The 20,043-nt window shown below is 49.6% G+C and overlaps 3 protein-coding genes across 3 annotated transcripts; 1 reads left to right on the forward strand and 2 right to left on the reverse strand.

Moving 5' to 3' along the window:
- Positions 1-2,541: 2,541 nt before the first annotated feature.
- foxa3 (forkhead box A3) lies at positions 2,542-5,002 on the reverse strand. Its single transcript, XM_068745529.1, has 2 exons — positions 4,787-5,002; positions 2,542-3,876 (listed from the first exon to the last, which is right to left on the reverse strand). Exons 1-2 carry the CDS (start codon positions 4,856-4,858, stop codon positions 2,542-2,544), a joined length of 1,407 nt encoding a protein of 468 aa, XP_068601630.1. The 5' UTR covers positions 4,859-5,002.
- A 4,630-nt stretch (positions 5,003-9,632) lies between these two features.
- LOC137901190 (interferon regulatory factor 2-binding protein 1-like) lies at positions 9,633-13,003 on the reverse strand. Its single transcript, XM_068745199.1, has 2 exons — positions 12,027-13,003; positions 9,633-11,812 (listed from the first exon to the last, which is right to left on the reverse strand). Exons 1-2 carry the CDS (start codon positions 13,001-13,003, stop codon positions 11,548-11,550), a joined length of 1,242 nt encoding a protein of 413 aa, XP_068601300.1. The 3' UTR covers positions 9,633-11,547.
- On the forward strand, positions 12,880-15,346 carry polr1g (RNA polymerase I subunit G). Its single transcript, XM_068745433.1, has 4 exons — positions 12,880-12,949; positions 13,961-14,029; positions 14,116-14,257; positions 14,340-15,346. Exons 2-4 carry the CDS (start codon positions 13,963-13,965, stop codon positions 15,040-15,042), a joined length of 912 nt encoding a protein of 303 aa, XP_068601534.1. The 5' UTR covers positions 12,880-12,949; positions 13,961-13,962; the 3' UTR covers positions 15,043-15,346.
- Positions 15,347-20,043: the final 4,697 nt, after the last annotated feature.

Here is a 20,043-nt window from a genome sequence, read left to right on the forward strand (position 1 = left end):
CGCTCGGTGCGATCGTGAAGCCTCAGGACTCGGTTGCTAAGCTTGACGTGACGGAGAAGAAAAGGCTTCGACAAATACGTGACAGCGCTGGGTTGAGCGACCGCCTGTGGACAGACAGACGGGCGTAGCGACAGACAGGTAGACGGGAGGCCTGGCGACAGGCTCGGAGAGCAGCAGGCCGGGAACGGAGGCCGTAGGAGCCAAGACCATGTTTTTGTGCAGGTGTTGAAGTCAGCGTGGGGCCATATAAGTTACTGCCAGACGCATTTTTATTATCTTTGCGACGTTTTCATGAGCATCGTTTTGTTCATTTATTTATTTTTTATTATGCAATAGTAAATCTGCAGCTGCTGTTTAGTTACTGTTTCCCAGGAAACAACGACTGCAACGGAAAAAAGGATCCGATTGGTTCTGGGGACGCGCAGAAGGCCGAGCAGTTGCAGCAAAGATAATTGATATTGGCTTCGTATTTTCTAGCCAGTTTTTTTCTTTCGTCGCCCTGACGAGTTCTTCTAGCGCGGGGTCAGAGGGGTCAGCGGGGTCCGGGTCCCGGCGTGCGCGTGCCACCCAGGCCGACGGGCCGTGCCGAGGTCTTGCTTTGAGGCTCTCAGCGTGATCCAGCCGTGTTTAGGCTACATGTCACGCTGCTATTCCTGCAGCGCGGCCTCGCCAGTCAGGCGGAACAGAGCTCAGATTGATTTATCGCTGAGCGGCGTCGTTCACTGTTGCAATCGCAGCACGTTTCATTTATTGATCAATACATTTTTGCTGCAAAATGTTTCAAGTAAAAGGATGACGTTTTAAAAATGACCTCCTGAAAGAAAGATGGACGACCTTGTTCTGATTTTCATATTCATGAAGCCCTCGGGGACGGTTACCTCTGAAACAGGCGATCTGGTTTTATGACTTTATTGAGGAAAAAGAACTCTTGGAAATAAACTAAACCCATCAAAATAAAATAAACATAAAAACAGCTTGTTATACAGTGATGTAGATCACAGTGTTTGACTAGAACTCATTAGAGACTGAAAAGAAAAACCAATGCAGCAAGTTCTCCCCACATTTTTTGCCTTTTTAATAAGAAAAAATGAAACATGAAACATTCAAAACACATCTAAACTGACGACAGGAAAAAAAACAATATATTATATCAGCACACTTTCAAAGGTTGAAAAGCAACATAGCTTAAATAAAAGACACTTCTTGTATGACCTGAAACTTCTGCGCCCGCCGCCGCTGCTGCCTCTCAGAATGATCCTTCAGCACATTGTCGATACATTGATCAATCATTGATTATCAGATCAGCGGCCATCTGGACAAAAGGCACTTTTTTGGACAGCGAGTGTTATTTGACACCCTTCGACATTGTTACGCTGATCCCATTGACAGTGTGAAGGTTCCTAAGTATTGTTGTAACACACACACACACACACACACACACACAGACGTACACACACAGACACACACAGACACACACAGACACACACACACACACACTATCAGCCCACCGAGCCAATGGGAGCTCCATAGTGCAAAGTACTGTATGTAAATCCCGCCATAGTGCATCTCCCCTCCCTCCACTGTTTCCGTAACTGAGCGCCCCCCCCCCCCCCCCCCCCCCGACCTCGCCAGCTCTTCCGAATGTCCACAAGCACCTGGCTTTAATGCTCTTGTCTAGGTAACAACAGAAAATAAGACGCAGGACATGAAAGACATTAAGCACAAAACGTTTCTTACTGGTTTTTCTGTATTTACCACAGTCACCTCCCCCGTTCCTTCTGGGAGCGGTTTTTCTCCTTTACTTGTTTCCCCAGTAAGGACAGACAAAAATGGCTTTTCTTCTTCATATCAACCAAAATAACAAACCACTTTTTTTATAAGTACAAACTTCATAAGCAACAATTTCATTGGCAGATGCCTGATCTGACAGAAACGACGGAACGTACCGTAAAACGCCGCATCGCACACAAAATTAAAAACGACTGTCTCCCTCTGCAGTAACACCTGAAGCAGTAACCAGAACCTCATCATCGTCGGGTAAAAAACAAAAAAGGAGAGTCACATCGGGCTGTAACCGGTCAACAGAGCGCTATACAAGATATATTAAAACTTTCCCTTCATAAATAAACAGAATTTTCCTTTCCCCCCCCGCCTCCATTACCGTTATTTACATTTTGTACACAGCCAATTTCTTCGTGTGCAGTGCTCCTCCCGACAGGACCTGTCTTCTGGACTGACTCGCAAGTCAAGTGTCTCCGTCGGGCCAGACTTGGCTCTTCTCTCCTCCGTGTAACCAGCCAGTCTCCATGTCGGTCAGAAAGCGTGAAAGGAAAGAGGAACGTGTTCTTCTTGCCCGCCGGGCCCCCAGCAGTCACCCCAGAGACCAGGCTCTTCCGACGCCACCAGACGGGGACAGATGAGGAAGTTCAAGAGAGCTTTAGTGTCCATTTTAGGAAAACAGGAAGAGGAAGAGGCCTCCATCTTGTCTTACCTCTGCAGATGAGTGTGTGTGTGTGTGTGTGTGTGTGTCTGACGTGCACATTAGGAGGCGTTGAGAACCGATCGGCTGTATAGAGTTTGGTAGTACGCGCCCGAGTCCATGCTGGCTGGCCCGGGGCTGTCGTAGATCTGCTTGGCTGCTACGGGAGAGCCGCCGGCGTAGCTGTTGTAGGCCATCACCTGGTCCTGGTAGGACTTGAGGTCCATCTTCTGCTCGTTGGACATGAGGTTGGTGATGGAGAACGGATGGTTGAAGTTGTAATGGGGGTCCAGGGACTTCAGGGCATCGCTCTGTAGCTCCATGTGGTGCTGCATGGCACCGGGCAGGAGATGTGGGCTCCCCACTAAAGACTGGGAGTGGAGGAGCGGGTTGGAAGCGGAGGAAGACATGCCTGAGAGAGACAGTGAGGAAGGAGGGACTGAGGAAGAGGTGGAGGAGGAGGGTGGGATGGAGACAGGCGGACTGTGGAGGTGTGAGGCGGACAGCGGCGGGCAGTCCAGTGGGACCAGGGAGCTTCGTGGATGAGGTTGGTCATCTGAGGAGCCCGGGTGGGAGTTGTCTGAGTGGGCGGAGTCAGCTCCCTCCGACCCTCCAGCGGGGCTGTGATCCTCGCCCAGATGGTCTCCGCCGTGGCTCCCCTTCCCTGAGCCCTCCTGGTTTTTGCTTCCTTTCTTCACCATTTTCTCCTCTATCTTGAAGCGCTTCTGGCGCCGCAGGTAGCAGCCGTTCTCAAACATGTTGCCCGACTGCGGGTGCAGAGTCCAGTACGAGCCTTTGCCCGGCTTGTCGGGCGAGCGGGCCACCTTCACAAAGCAGTCGTTGAAGGACAGCGAGTGGCGGATGGAGTTCTGCCAGCGCTGCTGGTTCTCTCGGTAGTAGGGGAACAGGTCCATGATCCACTGGTAGATCTCGTTCAGCGTCAGCATCTTGCTGCCGCTCTGCTGGATCGCCATAGTGATGAGGGAGATGTAGGAGTACGGTGGCTTGGCGTGGGTCAGGGAGCGTCGGTAAGGCTTCGGCGGAATCTCCTTGGGCCCAGCCCGGGTCAGGGTAGCAGTGGTGGAGTACCCCAGTTGACTCATGGACTGGCCCATGTTCTGGTAGTGGGACAAGGAGCCAAGGGAGCCTGAAGCAGCGGGGCCAAGCTGAGTCAACGGGCCCGAGCCGAGGGACGACGCCACCGGAGAGAGGGACATGTGGCTGTGCCCGGACCCCATGGGGGTCAGCGGGGAGCCGTTGAGGCTGGAGCTCGGATAGGCCATGTTCATGCCAGCAGGGGAGGCTGCGGCCGGGTTCAGGTTGATGTAGCTGTTGATGGCGCCCATAGAACCCATGGAGCCCAGCCCAGAGTTCATGGTACTGGGAGAGGAATACATCTGGAGAGGAACACAGCAGCATCCGGTCACACATCAGCGCATCAGAGCGAAGCCTCACTTAAAGAACTCGCTCGGAAAGGGGAGCGGATCGAGCTGCGGCTCCTCATCAATGCACAATGACCTCTCAGTGCGCGGGAGGACAGTGGATCTCACACAGCGGTGTTAACCTGAACATGTGTAAAGGTGCGTCATCAGCGCGTCCACGGAAAAGGGTCGAAACGTTCACGATCTGAGATCAAATGGAGGAAACGGCGCGTTTCTTTTTTCGTGGGCATTACTTTAATTCCATGCGCAATTTATCTGGGCCGCAGTTCACGCGCGGCGGTTTGAAGGTCTCTATCGATCGGCGGTTCAATATTATCAGGCTCTTTCATCAGGCCGCGGAGGTGAGAAGCGAGGCCGCTGATGGAATTAACGCTAATTGAATTATCCTGCCGCATTTGCACCTGAATCGCTTCAGCAGCTGCGCGGCGACAAAAGAGGCCAGTCTGACGCGCACGCAATTAACAGTTCAACCGTGTAAATTAGAGCAAGGAGTTGTTACGTCATCCGTGCTCGAAATGAACGTTTTACATTCTAATCATTTAGCGGTCTGAGAAAAGGCCGCTGCTTCTCGTTCCGGGTTTTTTTCTACAAACTATTTTCCAGGTGCTGCTTATTATATTCGTTTAAAAAATGCGCATTGATTTTCAATCTAATTAAAACTCCCTGCATATCGCGTCATTTGTTTGTTCGACCTTTTATGACGTCATTCTCAAACGTCTCGTTCGATCACGGCCTTATTGAAAGTTTGCGTAAATAAACATTAACAGTTATGTTCAAAGAAAATTCACGAATAAATAAATGCCTTTGTTTTTATCAACGCGCGATCGAGCGAGGTTCGTGCGTGTGCGTGAGCGCGTGTCTTTACCTCGCTGGCCTCGCTGTAGAAAGTATTCCACTCCGGGAGATCGTGGGCTTCCATCTTCACAGAGCTCAACATCCCCAAGGCAAGTCTTTGGAGGAGAAGGGCTTATCTGTGACTGGGGGGGGAGGGGGGGGGGGCTTTCTTTAAAATATCAAAAATGAATAGAAAGTCCTCCGGAGTCGGGAAGGTTTTCGGGAAAACCCGAAGTTGCCACTTTTCCCAAGAAAGAGTTAGAAATGTTTAAATTCACAGATGCGCTCCCGAGAACAGTGAAGCCGCTTCTATTCGTCAGTCGTCCATCGTTTCACAAAATTATTATTATTGTGATTATTCTGGCTCAGCAGATGTTGACTTCTCCTCCAAGCCCGCGTATTATCATTCAGGTCCGGGACAGCGCGTGAAGTGCGGCGTGAGTAACGAACCCTGGACCGAGTCCTCTTATAGCGCACGGCAGGTCCCGCCCCGCTCCACGCATTTAAATATCACGTTAGGATCCAGGAAGGGCCTCCCAGAAGGCCGATGTGGCCCCCTGGCGTGCTGCGTATTGGCCCGGCGGCTGCACCGGGGCCGCCCGGACGCCCCACAACGCTTCAGTGGCAGAAATGAGTGCGTTGATTTTTCAAATATAACAGCTCGTGCAGGGTAAAGATGACGTCATAGTTTAAAAAAAAAAGGTAACGATCGAAGAAGTGTTTGTTCCAAAAGTATAAAACAACTTGAAAACTGGAATTTCTTGAATAACATTTATTTTCTTGTTTACAAAAATTAAATAATTTGAATTTAAACTATAATAATCAGCAATTTGGTGACGGGTGTGCGAAAGTCGTTCATATATTGGCTTTCTTAAAGTTTCCTGGATGTGCACGCGCGCCGTGCATGCGCTGGACGAGATCTATCCTCCCGAGAACGCCTCGGAACACTATTCATTCAAAGAGCATTGGGTCCTGAACGAAATACAATAAATGGTGTCGTCCTGGCGTCACGCAGAACGCCGGGCGCGCGTGCGCGCTGTGGAATCCACATCGGCCTCGGTGCAGACGGAGGCCGTGAATGTCAAAGCCTCGGCCTAACGCCCGGTCAATGGGGATGTAATGGATGCGCAGGCGGGGGGTCCGCGGGATTATAGGCTGGGAGGTCCATCAGGGCGCGCATCGGCGTCTCCCGGCAACCGCGCGTCACCGATGTTTTCATATTTGCCAACAATTTACTGCGATAGTCGTTTCCCTCGCCCGGATCCAGATTCTAGAAATGTTTAAAGGATTCTTTAACATTGCGAGATAGGGCACATTCTGACATTTTTCTTAATTTCTTCAAAACGCATGGCGGTATGGATCTGAAATAAATCACACATAAGTACTCCTTAAAGGTCTGTGACCAGGACTAATTTCGGCCGGATCCGGATCACAATCCGGATCTGAGAGCTAATTTTCGTTCTAAAAGCGGCATTTTTCAGGAGTCCATCCTGACCTAAATTCTGGAGCTAGAGACTTCAGATTTGGTGTGAACACTCATAGTTCATTCTAGTTTCATATGTGTTACAGTTGTAGTTGTATCTTTCCCCGTTCCGGAGCAGCAAGCTAGAGCAGGTTTGGCCCCTCTGATCCAGAAGCCCAGTTTACTGTCTCACAAGATCCAATAGTCTTTTGGAGGCGGGGTCTGCAGTCTCTGATTCAAGATACTTTATTGTCATTATGCGAACATAATAAAATCGTGAGAAGGCCCACGGCTTAAGGCACACATCATAACATAATCAAATCAATAACTAAATTCTCTCTATTTAAAGGAACAATGGCCCTCCTCTGGACTCTGGAGGTGTAAATCAGGCAGACGGTGACCCACAATCCCCTGAGCTGTCCTCACCGCCCGGGATAGGTCCTTCCTGTCCTGCGCCGTGCAGCTGCCGTACGTATTGTCTCTAGTTCTGATTGTCATATTCCACATAGCGGCAGTGTGCAGCTGTTTGTAGCTGTGTGCAGCTGTGTGTAGCTGTGTGTAGCTGTGTGTAGCTGTGTGTAGCTGTGTGCAGCTGTTTGTAGCTGTGTGTAGCTGTGTGTAGTTGTGTGCAGCTGTTTGTAGCTGTGTGTAGCTGTGTGCAGCTGTGTGTAGCTGTGTGTAGCTGTTTGTAGCTGTGTGTAGCTGTTTGTAGCTGTGTGTAGCTGTGTGTAGCTGTGTGTAGCTGTGTGCAGCTGTGTGTAGCTGTGTGCAGCTGTGTGTAGCTGTGTGTAGCTGTGTGCAGCTGTTTGTAGCTGTGTGTAGCTGTGTGTAGTTGTGTGCAGCTGTTTGTAGCTGTGTGTAGCTGTGTGCAGCTGTGTGTAGCTGTGTGTAGCTGTTTGTAGCTGTGTGTAGCTGTTTGTAGCTGTGTGTAGCTGTGTGTAGCTGTGTGTAGCTGTGTGCAGCTGTGTGTAGCTGTGTGTAGCTGTGTGCAGCTGTTTGTAGCTGTGTGTAGCTGTGTGCAGCTGTTTGTAGCTGTGTGTAGCTGTGTGTAGCTGTTTGTAGCTGTGTGTAGCTGTGTGTAGCTGTGTGTAGCTGTTTGTAGCTGTGTGTAGCTGTTTGTAGCTGTTTGTAGCTGTGTGTAGCTGTGTGCAGCTGTTTGTAGCTGTGTGTAGCTGTTTGCAGCTGTGTGTGGCTGTGTGTAGCTGTTTGTAGCTGTGTGTAGCTGTTTGCAGCTGTTTGTAGCTGTGTGTAGCTGTTTGTAGCTGTGTGTAGCTGTTTGTAGCTGTGTGTAGCTGTTTGTAGCTGTGTGTAGCTGTGTGCAGCTGTTTGTATCTGTGTGTAGCTGTGTGTAGCTGTTTGTAGCTGTGTGTAGCTGTGTGTAGCTGTTTGTAGCTGTGTGTAGCTGTGTGCAGCTGTTTGTATCTGTGTGTAGCTGTGTGTAGCTGTTTGTAGCTGTGTGTAGCTGTTTGTAGCTGTGTGTAGCTGTTTGCAGCTGTTTAGAGCTGTGTGTAGCTGTTTGTAGCTGTGTGTAGCTGTTTGCAGCTGTGTGTAGCTGTGTGTAGCTGTTTGTAGCTGTGTGTAGCTGTGTGTAGTTGTTTGTAGGTGTTTGCAGCTGTGTGTAGTTGTGCGTAGCTGTGTGTAGCTGTGTGTAGCTGTTTGCAGCTGTGTGTAGCTGTGTGTAGCTGTTTGTAGCTGTGTGTAGCTGTGTGTAGTTGTGTGTAGCTGTGTGTAGCTGTGTGCAGCTGTGTGTAGCTGTTTGTAGCTGTTTGTAGCTGTGTGTAGTTGTGTGTAGCTGTGTAGCTGTTTGTAGCTGTGTGTAGTTGTGTGTAGCTGTGTGTAGCTGTGTGTAGCTGTGTGCAGCTGTTTGTAGCTGTTTGTAGTTTGTAGCTGTGTGTAGCTGTGTGTAGCTGTTTGTAGCTGTGTGCAGCTGTGTGTAGCTGTGTGCAGCTGTTTGTAGCTGTTTGTAGCTGTGTGCAGCTGTGTGTAGCTGTGTGTAGCTGTTTGTAGCTGTGTGTAGCTGTGTGCAGCTGTGTGTAGCTGTGTGTAGCTGTTTGTAGCTGTGTGCAGCTGTGTGTAGCTGTGTGCAGCTGTGTGTAGCTGTGTGTAGCTGTTTGTAGCTGTTTGTAGCTGTGTGCAGCTGTGTGTAGCTGTGTGCAGCTGTGTGTAGCTGTGTGCAGCTGTTTGTAGCTGTTTGTAGTTTGTAGCTGTGTGCAGCTGTTTGTAGCTGTGTGTAGCTGTTTGTAGCTGTTTGTAGCTGTGTGTAGCTGTGTGTAGCTGTGTGTAGCTGTGTGCAGCTGTTTGTAGCTGTGTGTAGCTGTTTGTAGCTGTTTGCACTCTTCGCCCCGCCCCCGCCACGCCCCCTCCATCTTCATGGTAGAAAAGAACAGAGAAAATGAGGGGTTGGTGCATCGAACGCAGGATTCGTGCGCCACCTTGTGGCCGTTACACGACAGTGCTTCTGGCCATGGGTTTTCTTTTCTCTTCGTCCAGGCTGGATTTGCATGGATGTTAATAATAATAATAATAATAATAATAACCTGATGTTGCCGTTCTTTGGCTTAACTCATATTTCACTTATTTAGCCACGTTGTCATGCTAGATTTCTGAATTTCATTAGCGCCGACTGTACAGGACGTGCTCTCCTCAGAACCCTTCGAGGTGGCACTTATTCCACTAATAAAATAAAATAAACAACATAAATAATCCCGCCCATGGGCCTGCTAGACGGACCGAACACGTCTCACGATGAGACACTTGCATAAGATGTTACTTCAGTGCTGCAGGGAAGGACAGAACCCAACTTGATCCACAAAAGCAAGAACCTTGGAGACGGAGGCAAGGAAAAACTTCCCTTTAACAGGCAGAAACCTCGGACAGAACCTAGGCTCGTGGACGGCCATCTGTCTGGACCGGCTTGGGAGAGAGAGAGAAAGAGAGAGAGAGAGAGCGGGAGCAGACAAAAGCAAACTGCAACAAATAGGCTGCTGAACAAGCTACTAACTAAATAGCTGCTATACACAGCTATAAATGCTAATGCTAGCGACATAGACGCTACATTGAATATACACTTGGGATGGAGCAGAAGAGGAGTGCTGGACACCTGGAAACCGGGGCGATGGTTAGTGCGGCCTCATCAAAGGTTTGTACGTCTGACACAAGCTTCGACGTCCAATAAGACATGGTGGTGGTCAGAACCGGTCAGAACCGGTCCCATCAGGACCGATTCCGTACGATTCACAGCTGACCATCAATCATTTTCACTCCCTATCATTCTAAATTATTAGACGCTGTAGACGCCTCAAATCAAAAAGTTTGCATCGCAACGATTTGAAAATGTTCAGGGTTTCTGTTACTGATTTTAAAACGATTAACTCACGGTGGTTAGAAAAAAAGTCGAGAAACAAACAAGTCCAAGTTTTCATTCCATTTATTCCTCGCTTTCTATTCCGTACATGAAGCTGCAATAAAACCAACAGATGTAAAAACGCCACATGGAGGAAAAGGAACTCGATATCAAGAGAAACAAGACGAGAGCAGAGGCCGAAACGACGGCTCCGGATAAAAGCCAGAGACGTCAGGTTAATCATTGACGAGACGACTTCCCCTGAGGCCCCCGACACACAAACGTTAGAAAAAGGCACTTAAGGGATTGCGTGATAAATCAGTGCATGTTAAACTGAAATGTTCATTTCTTCAAATAGAATTCTCTATGACAGATCTGACCTCTGACCTGTAAAATCCCCACATTACTGGCTGCTTCCGAACTAACAAATATGTATATATAATTATATACATTTCCTTTGGTTTGGCTGTGCTTTTGGACTGAAAGAATCCATCAAAAGACTTTGCGATCATTTGTGTGACTTTATGGATTGTTTCATATTCCTGTATATATTTTTAGCCCTATGTAGGGTCATTTCTAATCCAGTGTCATTTCACTGAGACGCAAAACTGAAAATAAACCAGCGCATGCTGGTTAAAACATTCCACTACAGATGTGCCTGAATAAACTAAAAGGTGTGAGAAATGTCGAGGAGCTCAAACTCTTGCATATACTAAGAAGGATTGCACAAACATGCTCTTCTAAATCTATGGAGCGCAGAACATTTAACATTCTGGTATAAAATATAGCTCGAAACCAATCAATAGATATTGTTCCGTATACATTCAGGGCAGAGCGTAGCACGAAAGCACCGTTTAAACACAGTCAGCGTCTACGCCGCTGCTCGATTGGCTCGTTGCTTTTCTTTTTTAAATGCCAGTTTTGTATAAACACGGGGGGAAGTCGTTACCGGCATTCTTATCCAAAAGGTGATTTGACCCGAAACAAACGACCTGTAGTTCAAGCTCAAGGTTCACGTAGTGGATTTCACTGAGCACCGCGTGAGCAAAGAAAAGGTCACGCTGCTTCTGTAGCGCCTGACGGCCCAATCGGGTTCTTCCTTCTGCCTCCGACATGTTCCTAGAACGCACACGCAGTCGCACACACGCGGCACTTTGGGCCTCGCCCTTTTGCTCAGGCAGCCATCACAAAGCGGAGCGAAGGGAGAGAAGGACAACGCTTCGCCCGTCTGTGGGCTCCGTGGTGCCGCCGGGGCGGGGCCTTCTTCAGAGGCAGCTTTGTGTTTGTGTCGCAGCTAACGAGTGAAGCAGCTCTTCTAGCTGTGATTCCTCGTTTCCTTCCCTTGACCCTTGACCCTGCATACCTGCTGAATTCATGCTTATTTACCATAGGCACTCTCTTGGGAACGTGATTCATATCTCAGCATGGAGTCAAATGACAAAGAAGGGAGCCTGCACCAAACGATGGTAGTTCCTGCAGATCTCCTCGGGTATCCGGTGAGATCCGGTGAGATCCGGTGAGATCCGGTGAGATCCGGTGAGAGCTTTTTCTGAGCCGTTTATCGCTGTCTGGCTTCTCACCTGGATCTTTCATCGGTCCAGAGCAGAACACTCCTGGTGCGTGTGTGTGTGTGTGTGTGTGTGTGTGTGTGTGTGTGTGAGACAACTGTATGGAAACAAAAAGTCAACGAATAAACCAGAGGAGAAACATCGACCGCATCCGAGCCGGGGAGTGCAGACAGACCTTCATGAGGCCTGAGTAGTTCTTCTGCGTCGCACGCTAACTGTAGAGCTACACTTTACCCATCTGTCATTCATAATGGGTGGCACGGTGGCTTAGTGGTTAGCGCTGTCGCCTCACAGCTAGAATCCTATCTGTGGCGTTTGCATGTTCTCCCAGCGTAGGTGAATCCGTGACTCACTTGTCCTCGTGCGTCCGTGGCCCCGCCTGCTGGCGAGCGAAGGTCCCGTGTTCCACGAAAGCCCCGTCACGTCTCTCTCTCTTTCTTGACGGTGACATCCCCGCCTCCCGCTCCACCGGCAGACCCAGATGAGCCGGCGCCTCCCGGACCAGGTCCCGATGCAGGCCCAGCTCCAGCAGTGCCCAATATGGTGGAAACCTCTCCCTGCATGAAGGCCCAGGGCGGACTGTTGGGAGAATTATCCAAGGGGCAGCGCTCTCCGCTGGGGCAGTAAACCTCTCCGTCGCCCCGCCGGCTCTGGATGTACACTCGGGTGCAGGGGAAGCAGAACCTAAGTATGATGGACACAGTTAGGACACGTTATCGGAACGGCTTGTTATTCCCCAAAATAAGTTACTAATAACCATTAGTAACTGATCAGTGTTTCATTTATTAATTCTAATTTATCTTTGGAAACAAAAATCCTTTTTTTGCCTTTGACAAGGTGCAACAAAGAAAATGTTCAAACAACTTTTAAACTGTTTTTCACCAGAACAAACACCAACCTGTGCCCCGGCACGGATGGACACTGGACAAAGTGTGTGTCCTCCAGCCTCTCGTGACACAGGGTGCAGGACAGGGTGCTGCCCGTGGAACCCGAGCCCAGCTCCGAGGCTCCGCTGTGGGGCAACGCTGCAGCGGCGGTGGCTGCCTCTGCCGAGCTGCCGGATCCCAGCGGCTCCCCTCCAGACCTCGAGGCGAGAGGACGCGGCTGCCGGGCCGGAGACGAGGCGGGTTTGGGGCTCGTCTGACTGGCGCCTCCAGCTATGGATGAAGATGAAGAGGAGAGACCCAAAGCTTTGCTGGCACCGTGGACCTGGACCTGCGCCTTCGTCTGGCACTGCGGTGAGCTGAGTTCCCGCTCCAGCTCCGGCGTGATGAAGGGGCCGATCCCCATCCCCATCCCGATCCCGATCCCCATCTGTCTGCGGCTCATCTCGGCCAGCACTGGAGCGGGGAACATCATGGGGCTGCTCATGGGGGCTGTCCTGCCGGTGAGGCCTGCTGGCATGCCTGCGAGTAAGCCGTGAGGAGTTACTAAACTGGGTGGAATGGCGGCTCCTATCATGGGTCTCCTACTCCCGCTGGGGCTCTGGCGGTTCCCTTCTGGGGGTGGCTGGCCGTCGCGGTGCAGCCCGTTGGGCGGCACCCGAACAGTTGTCCCGGCGCCTTCTCCTCTTCCTCCCCTGTCGGAGCGGTCGGCATGCGGCCTGACTCCCTCTGACGCCGCATCGCCTCTGTGTTTATTCGGAGAGGGACCCGGAGACCTGACGCTGCCGTCCTGCATCCCGTGACTTCTCTTCAGCTGCCGGGCGCTCGCTATGAGGAATTCGATCTGATTCGCTCCCTCGTAGTTCACACAGCCACGGCAGACCACCTCGCTGAAGTCCCACACGACGGTCCACGGCATCTTCGGCAGGTCGCACAGGTAGCACCACTGGCGCCTGGAGGATGAGGATGAGGAGGGGGAGGGGGACGACATGGCTAACGAACGGGCTAGCTAACGGGTTAGCTCGCGTTAGCTCGTTAACCGAGCAAGCTAGCGGGTTAGCTCGCGTTAGCTCGTTAACCGAGCCAGCTAGCGGGTTAGCTCGCGTTAGCTCGTTAACCGAGCAAGCTAGCGGGTTAGCTCGCGTTAGCTCGTTAACCGAGCAAGCTAGCGGGTTAGCTCGCGTTAGCTCGTTAACCGAGCCAGCTAGCGGGTTAGCTCGCGTTAGCTCGTTAACCGAGCAAGCTAGCGGGTTAGCTCGCGTTAGCTCGTTAACCGAGCCAGCTAGCGGGTTAGCTCGTTAACCGAGCCACCTAGCGGGTTAGCTCGTTAAGCGAGCCAGCTAGCGGGTTAGCTCGTTAAGCGAGCCAGCTAGCGGGTTAGCTTGCGTTAGCTCGTTAACCGAGCCAGCTAGCGGGTTAGCTCGCGTTAGCTCGTTAAGCGAGCCAGCTAGCGGGTTAGTTCGCGTTAGCTCGTTAACCGAGCCAGCTAGCTAGCTATCTTTGTTCACAGGTGCGCGCTCTGTTCTTGCTAACGACTTTCTGCTTCAGCGAGCCTCAAGAAGCTTCAGAACAACATTAGCTATTCTACAGGTATAAAAACTCGGATAACGCGTTTGAGTTCATGTTCGCTCTTCTTCCATGTTCTGTAAAACCCAGTTCGGCCTCCTCTTGACTGTTGTCAACTGCTTTTCCAGACGGGCGCCAGAGCGTTACGTAATCTTTAATAGTGCATTATGGATGTTTGAGTTCTCTGACGAAACCCGTACACCGGTAAACCCGCCAGCCGTGCCTGCCTTCAGAACTACAATCAAGAAAAAGAAAGAAACGGAAGTGACGTTTTTCAGGGTCAAAGTTCACTTGATGTCGTCACATGTGCGTCTTTTAGCCATGTGTTCTGAGGTGGAAGGGTTTTAGTCCGTTGTGTGTTTATTGATTTATTGTTAAATAGAAATGCCAAGAGACGTATCATCATCAAGCGAAGATGACGCGGATGTTCCCGTGGCGCAGGCAGAAAACGGTACGTGTGTAAGGCGATGACGCGAAGCTAATGTTGCTAACTTCTTCAGTGCGGTGAGCCTCATGTCATTCCGCTTGGACCCACAGATCTGAAGACCACCAGGTACAGGTGTCCGAGTGGCTTCGTGGGTTCCTCCCAAGCCTGCAACAGAACCCTCATGAGAAGCCTGAAGAACAGAGAGAACGACTTGTGGCTTATTAAAGCTCCAGCCAGCTTTAGCCCAGAATGGTGGGTGACAGCTGATTGTGCTTTTACGAGCATTCCTTGGGTTTGTGTGACGCCTAATCAGAGCTCTCCTGCCTCCATTCAGCCTCAGTGGCGTCACGGTGCCCCTCTCGGGTCTCCAGAACCTGAAGGTTCCTGTTGAAGGTGGGGAGAAGACTGGGAGTGGCCAACAGGTCTACAGCGTCCTCGCCTCCGCCCGTGGCGCCGCAGACCTTCGCCTGCTCACCGGTGACCAGGAGTCGCCTGCTGGCATGCTTTTTGGCCCTGCTTTTTCAGGCCTCCTAAATGTGTTTGAGCGCCATGGAGACGGCGGCCCCAACCAGGCGCCACACGTCATCCCCGCCGCTCCAGCGCCCTCCATCCCGCCGGGCCTGAAGCAGCGGTTCAAGCCCCTCATGGGTGCAGCTGCTTCGGAGTCCTCTTCTCCAGCTCTCTGTCATCCAGCAGGCAAACGGGTCATAGCAGAATCGTGGCAGGAGGAGGAAGGGAGGAAGAAGAAGAAGAAGAAGAAGAAAGAAAAGCGAATCAAGTTTGAGAGAGACGGGGAGGAGATGGTGACGGTGAAAGTGGAGCCTGGAGAAGGAAGTTGGGATGAAGTGATGACGGAGCTCCAGGAGGGGGGCGTTTCAGGGGAGAAGAGAAAGAAGAAGAAGAAAAAGGACAGAGAAAGAGGAGGAGTGGAGGAGAACATGGAGCCCAGCGTGGCGGTGAAGGTGGAGGCGGTGAAATGTGAACAAACCGATCGCGTGTGTGGGGAGGGAAGAAGAAGAAAAGCAAAACATGAGTAGTCTGTCTTCACAGATGTTTCCTTTGTTCTGACTTTTTTGGTTGTGATCACCTTCAATTCCTTTCCAAGTTATTGATCGATTAACCAAATGCTTCTGTGCTGCGGTCGCTCCATTCGATGTTCCAGCGTTGCCGTTTCCTCCTCCCTTTTCTTGTTGGAGCACGATCCATCCAGAAAGAATAAAAGCCAGACTGAAATGTTTCAATTGTGCAAACTTAAGGAACGGAACCAGTTCTCTAATGGCCTGAGAATAAATATAATAATATATATATATAAATATAATAAATACGTCATTAGGAACGGCAGCAACGAGCATTTCCAAAGAGGGACTGTTCTGTGGACAGATGTTTTATTCCTGAAACATCATTTGTAGAAATCAAGAATATCCGTTTTTTTGTGTTTTTTGCTGCTACGGTGTATTTTGATAAACACTCTGAAGTTCTGAACTATTCAGATCTTGTAATCGGTATCAGACCACATCATGGAGGTATTAGTGAATACGGCGGTGAAACGGTCAATCATTAGGTTCGTTGTCTTCTATAAAATTAGCCCATAATGATGTCAGGCTGTTAAATCTGTGCTGGCTCCGAGTCACCTCTCAGGTCGTTCACCTGGCCATGACTCACCCTACGTCACTTCCTGGCGTGCTTAAAGTCATATAAAAGATTTACTTAATTGGTGACTTCATCCTGCATCGAAAATACCTGCGTGTCTTCGGCCAGCAGGTGGCGCCACACTCCAGCCTTCAGCCTCTGCCGAGCTGATCATGGACATGAAGCCCTTTATTTTGACTAACGCGACAGAGATGCCGTTTCTGTCCGGAGAGGATCAAAGGAAGGATTGATCGCTGACGCTCTTTGGTCCGGGCTGTGCGGCCGCCTCCCTGCTCTGCGCCGCAGTGTGGCTCTATCACACTCACCATCGGTAGTTAACCCTCTGCACAAGCTGCAAGGCTCTATTGATCCACCAACTGTGGGACTCTGTGAACGACGAGTGTTTTAAGGACAAGCATGCACAAGAGGATTTAGCAAATAGTTTGGCTGACCGTGATCAGTCGTAGTTCTCAGGTCTATCCGGCAACCATTACAACAACGAGCCACAGATACTGGATCAAGCATCTCGCTGGGGTTCTATGGAGCCCACAGGTTCAAAGGATCTGTATTTGTCATATTCTTACACATTTGCACATGCAAAAGTACAAAATTAGACCCTGGTCCCAGTTTCAGCCATAAAAAGTACAAAGACAACTTCAGAATGTACACTATAGCCAACAATGGAAAGAGTTTGAAGGGGAACTAAAAATGCGTTATTTCCACACTCCCTTAGTTGGATCAATTTTTTTTAAAGATCACTCTAAAGCTTTGTGTTGGAGACAATGTGGCAAAATAGGAGACCACACTCATATTCTATGGGACTGTCCAGTTCTAACAAGATACTGGGAAAATGTTAAAAAAGAGACGGAGATAATTGTAAAAAGCAAGCCCCTTCAAATATGTTGCTTTATTTATTAGGAGTTATTTTATTGGATTATTTTAATTATGATCAAAGATATATTTTGAGGATATTAATATTGATTGCCATGAAATCAGTCACTGGCAACTGGAAGAAGGTGAATCCACCAACAATCATAGAATGGAGAAACAGACTAAAGCAAGTTTACATAAAGGAAAAAATGACGGCATCACTGCAAATGGAAATGGACCAGTTTAATCAGAGATGGGTTATAGTTAAAGAGTACCTCAATCTGTAAATGTCATTCTAATTATACATATGTATAAGTTTTGGATTTGTTTTCTGTTTTTGTCTTTCTTTATTATGTGTCTTCTATTGTATTTATTTATTTTTTATTGGTAATACACTTTATTTTCTCATGTATATATATAATATATATTGTTTTTGTTTATTATTTTTGTTTATTATTTGCATATTAATGTCTTGTCTCAGATGATGTTTTGTTAAAAAATAAAAAGTTCCAAAAAAAAAAGAATGTACACTAAACATCCTGTGTACGATGGGTTGCATGTGCATGCACGTTTATGTCTGTGCAGATGCTTGAGTTTAAAGTCAGTAAAGTGAAAAAATGTTTTTACCCACTCGGTTAAACCCTGAAAACGTTTTTGTCTTGTTTTTTGATGAGGTATAAGAACTGCAGTACTGTATAGAAAATGTTTGTTTTAATCCTCTCTTCCTGTGATGCACGATTATTGATTTCATCCATTGCTATATTGCGCCCGATGGTAAGAACGGAACGCCATGTTCGCTATGCGTCCAAATAAATGTACATTTAAATGGTTGGGGCGATGCAAGCATGCACCAAACATATATATATACGTATATATATATGTATATATGGTACCTCTGAAAGGAGCCTGAGTGGTATGGAGTATATACGGTACCTCTGAAAGGAGCCTGAGTGGTATGGAGTATATACGGTACCTCTGAAAGGAGCCTGAGTGGTATGGAGTATATACGGTACCTCTGAAAGGAGCCTGAGTGGTATGGAGTATATACGGTACCTCTGAAAGGAGCCTGAGTGGTATGGAGTATATACGGTACCTCTGAAAGGAGCCTGAGTGGTATGGAGTATATACGGTACCTCTGAAAGGAGCCTGAGTGGTATGGAGTATATACGGTACCTCTGAAAGGAACCTGAGTGGTATGGAGTATATACGGTACCTCTGAAAGGAGCCTGAGTGGTATGGAGTATATACGGTACCTCTGAAAGGAGCCTAAGTGGTATGGAGTATATACGGTACCTCTGAAAGGAGCCTGAGTGGTATGGAGTATATACGGTACCTCTGAAAGGAGCCTGAGTGGTATGGAGTATATACGGTACCTCTGAAAGGAGCCTGAGTGGTATGGAGTATATACGGTACCTCTGAAAGGAGCCTGAGTGGTATGGAGTAAATACGGTACCTCTGAAAGGAACCTGAGTGGTATGGAGTATATACGGTACCTCTGAAAGGAACCTGAGTGGTATGATTCAAGATTCAAGATACTTTATTGTCATTATGCGAGCATAATAAAATCGTGAGAAGGCCCACGGCTTAAGGCACACATCATAACAAACTAAATTCTCTCTCTTAAGAAACAATATATATACACACAGAGAGAGAATATATATACACACAGAGAGAGAATATATATACACACAGAGAGAGTGAGAATCACAGGCAGTAGTGCAGAATAGCAGCAGCAGCAACAGGACCGGCATAAAGTGTCCCAGATCACTACAAGGGAACGACTGCTTTCACAGCTCGGGGGAAGAAGCTGTTCCTGAGCCTCGCTGTGCTGCTTCTTATTGTCCTGAACCGCCTCCCTGATGGGGGCGGGACAAACAGTCTGTGGCCCGGGTGGGTGGGGTCTGTGGAGATGCGTCTGGCCCTCCTCTGGACTCTGGAGGTGTAAACAGAGTCCAAATCAGGCAGACGGTGACCCACAATCCCCTGAGCTGTCCTCACCACCCAGGATAGGTCCTTCCTGTCCTGCGCCGTGCAGCTGCCGTACCACACGGTCGCACTGAGACACAGGATGCTCTCTATCGTGGCCCGGTAGAAGTCTTCAAGCAGCACAGAGGAGAGTCCAGCCCGCTTCAGCTTCCTGAGGAAGAAGAGCTGTTGCTGGGCCTTCTTCACCAGGTGTCTGGTGTTGAGTGTCCAGGAGAGGTCAGAGGAGATGTGGATGCCCAGGAATTTAATGTTCTCCACACGCTCCACTGCTTCCCCTCGTATGCACAGGGGGGCGTGTTCAGTCTTCCTGGACCTCCTGTAGTCCACTATGACCTCCTTGGTCTTGCTGGTGTTCAGAACAAGGCTGTTGCTCGAGCACCACAGCATCAGGTTCTGGACCTCCTCTCTGTAGTGGGTCTCATCGTTGTTGGAGATGTGACCCACCACAGTGGTGTCGTCCGCAAACTTCACAACCATGTTTGTGGAGTGGATGCAGAGCAGTCGTGGGTGAAGAGGGTGAAGAGAGCAGGGCTGAGAACACAACCCTGGGGGGTCCCAGTGTTCAGGATCAGAGGGGAGGATGTGGTGTCTCCTATCCTCACCACCTGGGGCCGGTTGCTGAGGAAGTCCCTGACCCAGGAGCAGAGCGGTGGAGACAGTCCCAGGCTGTGGAGCTTCAGAGCCAGCATGTCCGGTGGGACGGTGTTAAAAGCTGAACTGAAGTCCACAAACAGCATCCTGACGTAGGTGTTAGGCTGCTCCAGGTGAGTCAGGGCCGAGTGCAGTGTCAGTGAGACGGCGTCCTCCGTGGAGCGGTTCCCCCTGTAGGCGAACTGCAGGCTGTCCAAACCAGCAGGGACGGCGTCCTTGATGTGTTTAAGGAGGATCCTCTCGAAGCACTTCATCACGACCAGAGTCAGAGCAACAGGGCGGTAATCGTTGAGGCAGGAGATGGATGATTTATTGGGTACCGGCACAATGATGGAGGACTTAAGGCAGGCAGGGACGGTGGACAGCTGCAGGGACAGGTTGAAGATGTCCAGGAAAACCCCGGCCAGTTGGTCAGCACATGTCTTCAGTGTCCGGCCTGACACGCCATCTGGTCCCGCAGCCTTGTTGATGTTGATCCTCCTCAGGGCTGAGGAGACCTGGTGTAGCTGCAGGACGAGCGGCTGATGCTGCACCTCAGGCTGGGGCAGATCCACAGACCTTCTGCTGCTCGGAGAGTCGAAGCGTGAGAAGAATCTGTTCAGGGTGTCAGGCAGGGTGGAGTCGTGGCTGGCGTGCTGGTCCCTGCGTTTGTAGTCCGTCACAGCCCTGATGCCTTTCCACATGTCACGTGGGTTATTGTTCTCAAAGTGCTCAAAGAGTATATACGGTACCTCTGAAAGGAACCTGAGTGGTATGGAGTATATATGGTACCTCTGAAAGAAGCCTGAGTGGTATGGAGTATATACGGTACCTCTGAAAGGAGCCTGAGTGGTATGGAGTATATACGGTACCTCTGAAAGGAGCCTGAGTGGTATGGAGTATATACGGTACCTCTGAAAGGA

The sequence above is a fragment of the Brachionichthys hirsutus genome, chromosome 11 (genome assembly GCF_040956055.1).
Source record: "Brachionichthys hirsutus isolate HB-005 chromosome 11, CSIRO-AGI_Bhir_v1, whole genome shotgun sequence".
NCBI classification, from domain to species: Eukaryota; Metazoa; Chordata; class Actinopteri; order Lophiiformes; family Brachionichthyidae; genus Brachionichthys; species Brachionichthys hirsutus.

What these genes read in the sequence shown, in the direction of transcription:
- foxa3 (XM_068745529.1), bottom strand. Translation starts at nt 4,858, where the DNA reads ATGTTGAGCTCTGTGAAGATGGAAGCCCACGATCTCCCGGAGTGGAAT. An exon ending in TCTACAGCGAGGCCAGCGAG is followed by an intron (nt 3,877 to 4,786) that starts GTAAAGACACGC and finishes GTTCCTCTCCAG; the next exon opens with ATGTATTCCTCTCCCAGTAC.
- LOC137901190 (XM_068745199.1), bottom strand. Translation starts at nt 13,003, where the DNA reads ATGTCGTCCCCCTCCCCCTCCTCATCCTCATCCTCCAGGCGCCAGTGG. An exon ending in CCATCCGTGCCGGGGCACAG is followed by an intron (nt 11,813 to 12,026) that starts GTTGGTGTTTGT and finishes CATCATACTTAG; the next exon opens with GTTCTGCTTCCCCTGCACCC.
- polr1g (XM_068745433.1), top strand. Translation starts at nt 13,963, where the DNA reads ATGCCAAGAGACGTATCATCATCAAGCGAAGATGACGCGGATGTTCCC. An exon ending in CGTGGCGCAGGCAGAAAACG is followed by an intron (nt 14,030 to 14,115) that starts GTACGTGTGTAA and finishes TTGGACCCACAG; the next exon opens with ATCTGAAGACCACCAGGTAC. An exon ending in GCCAGCTTTAGCCCAGAATG is followed by an intron (nt 14,258 to 14,339) that starts GTGGGTGACAGC and finishes GCCTCCATTCAG; the next exon opens with CCTCAGTGGCGTCACGGTGC.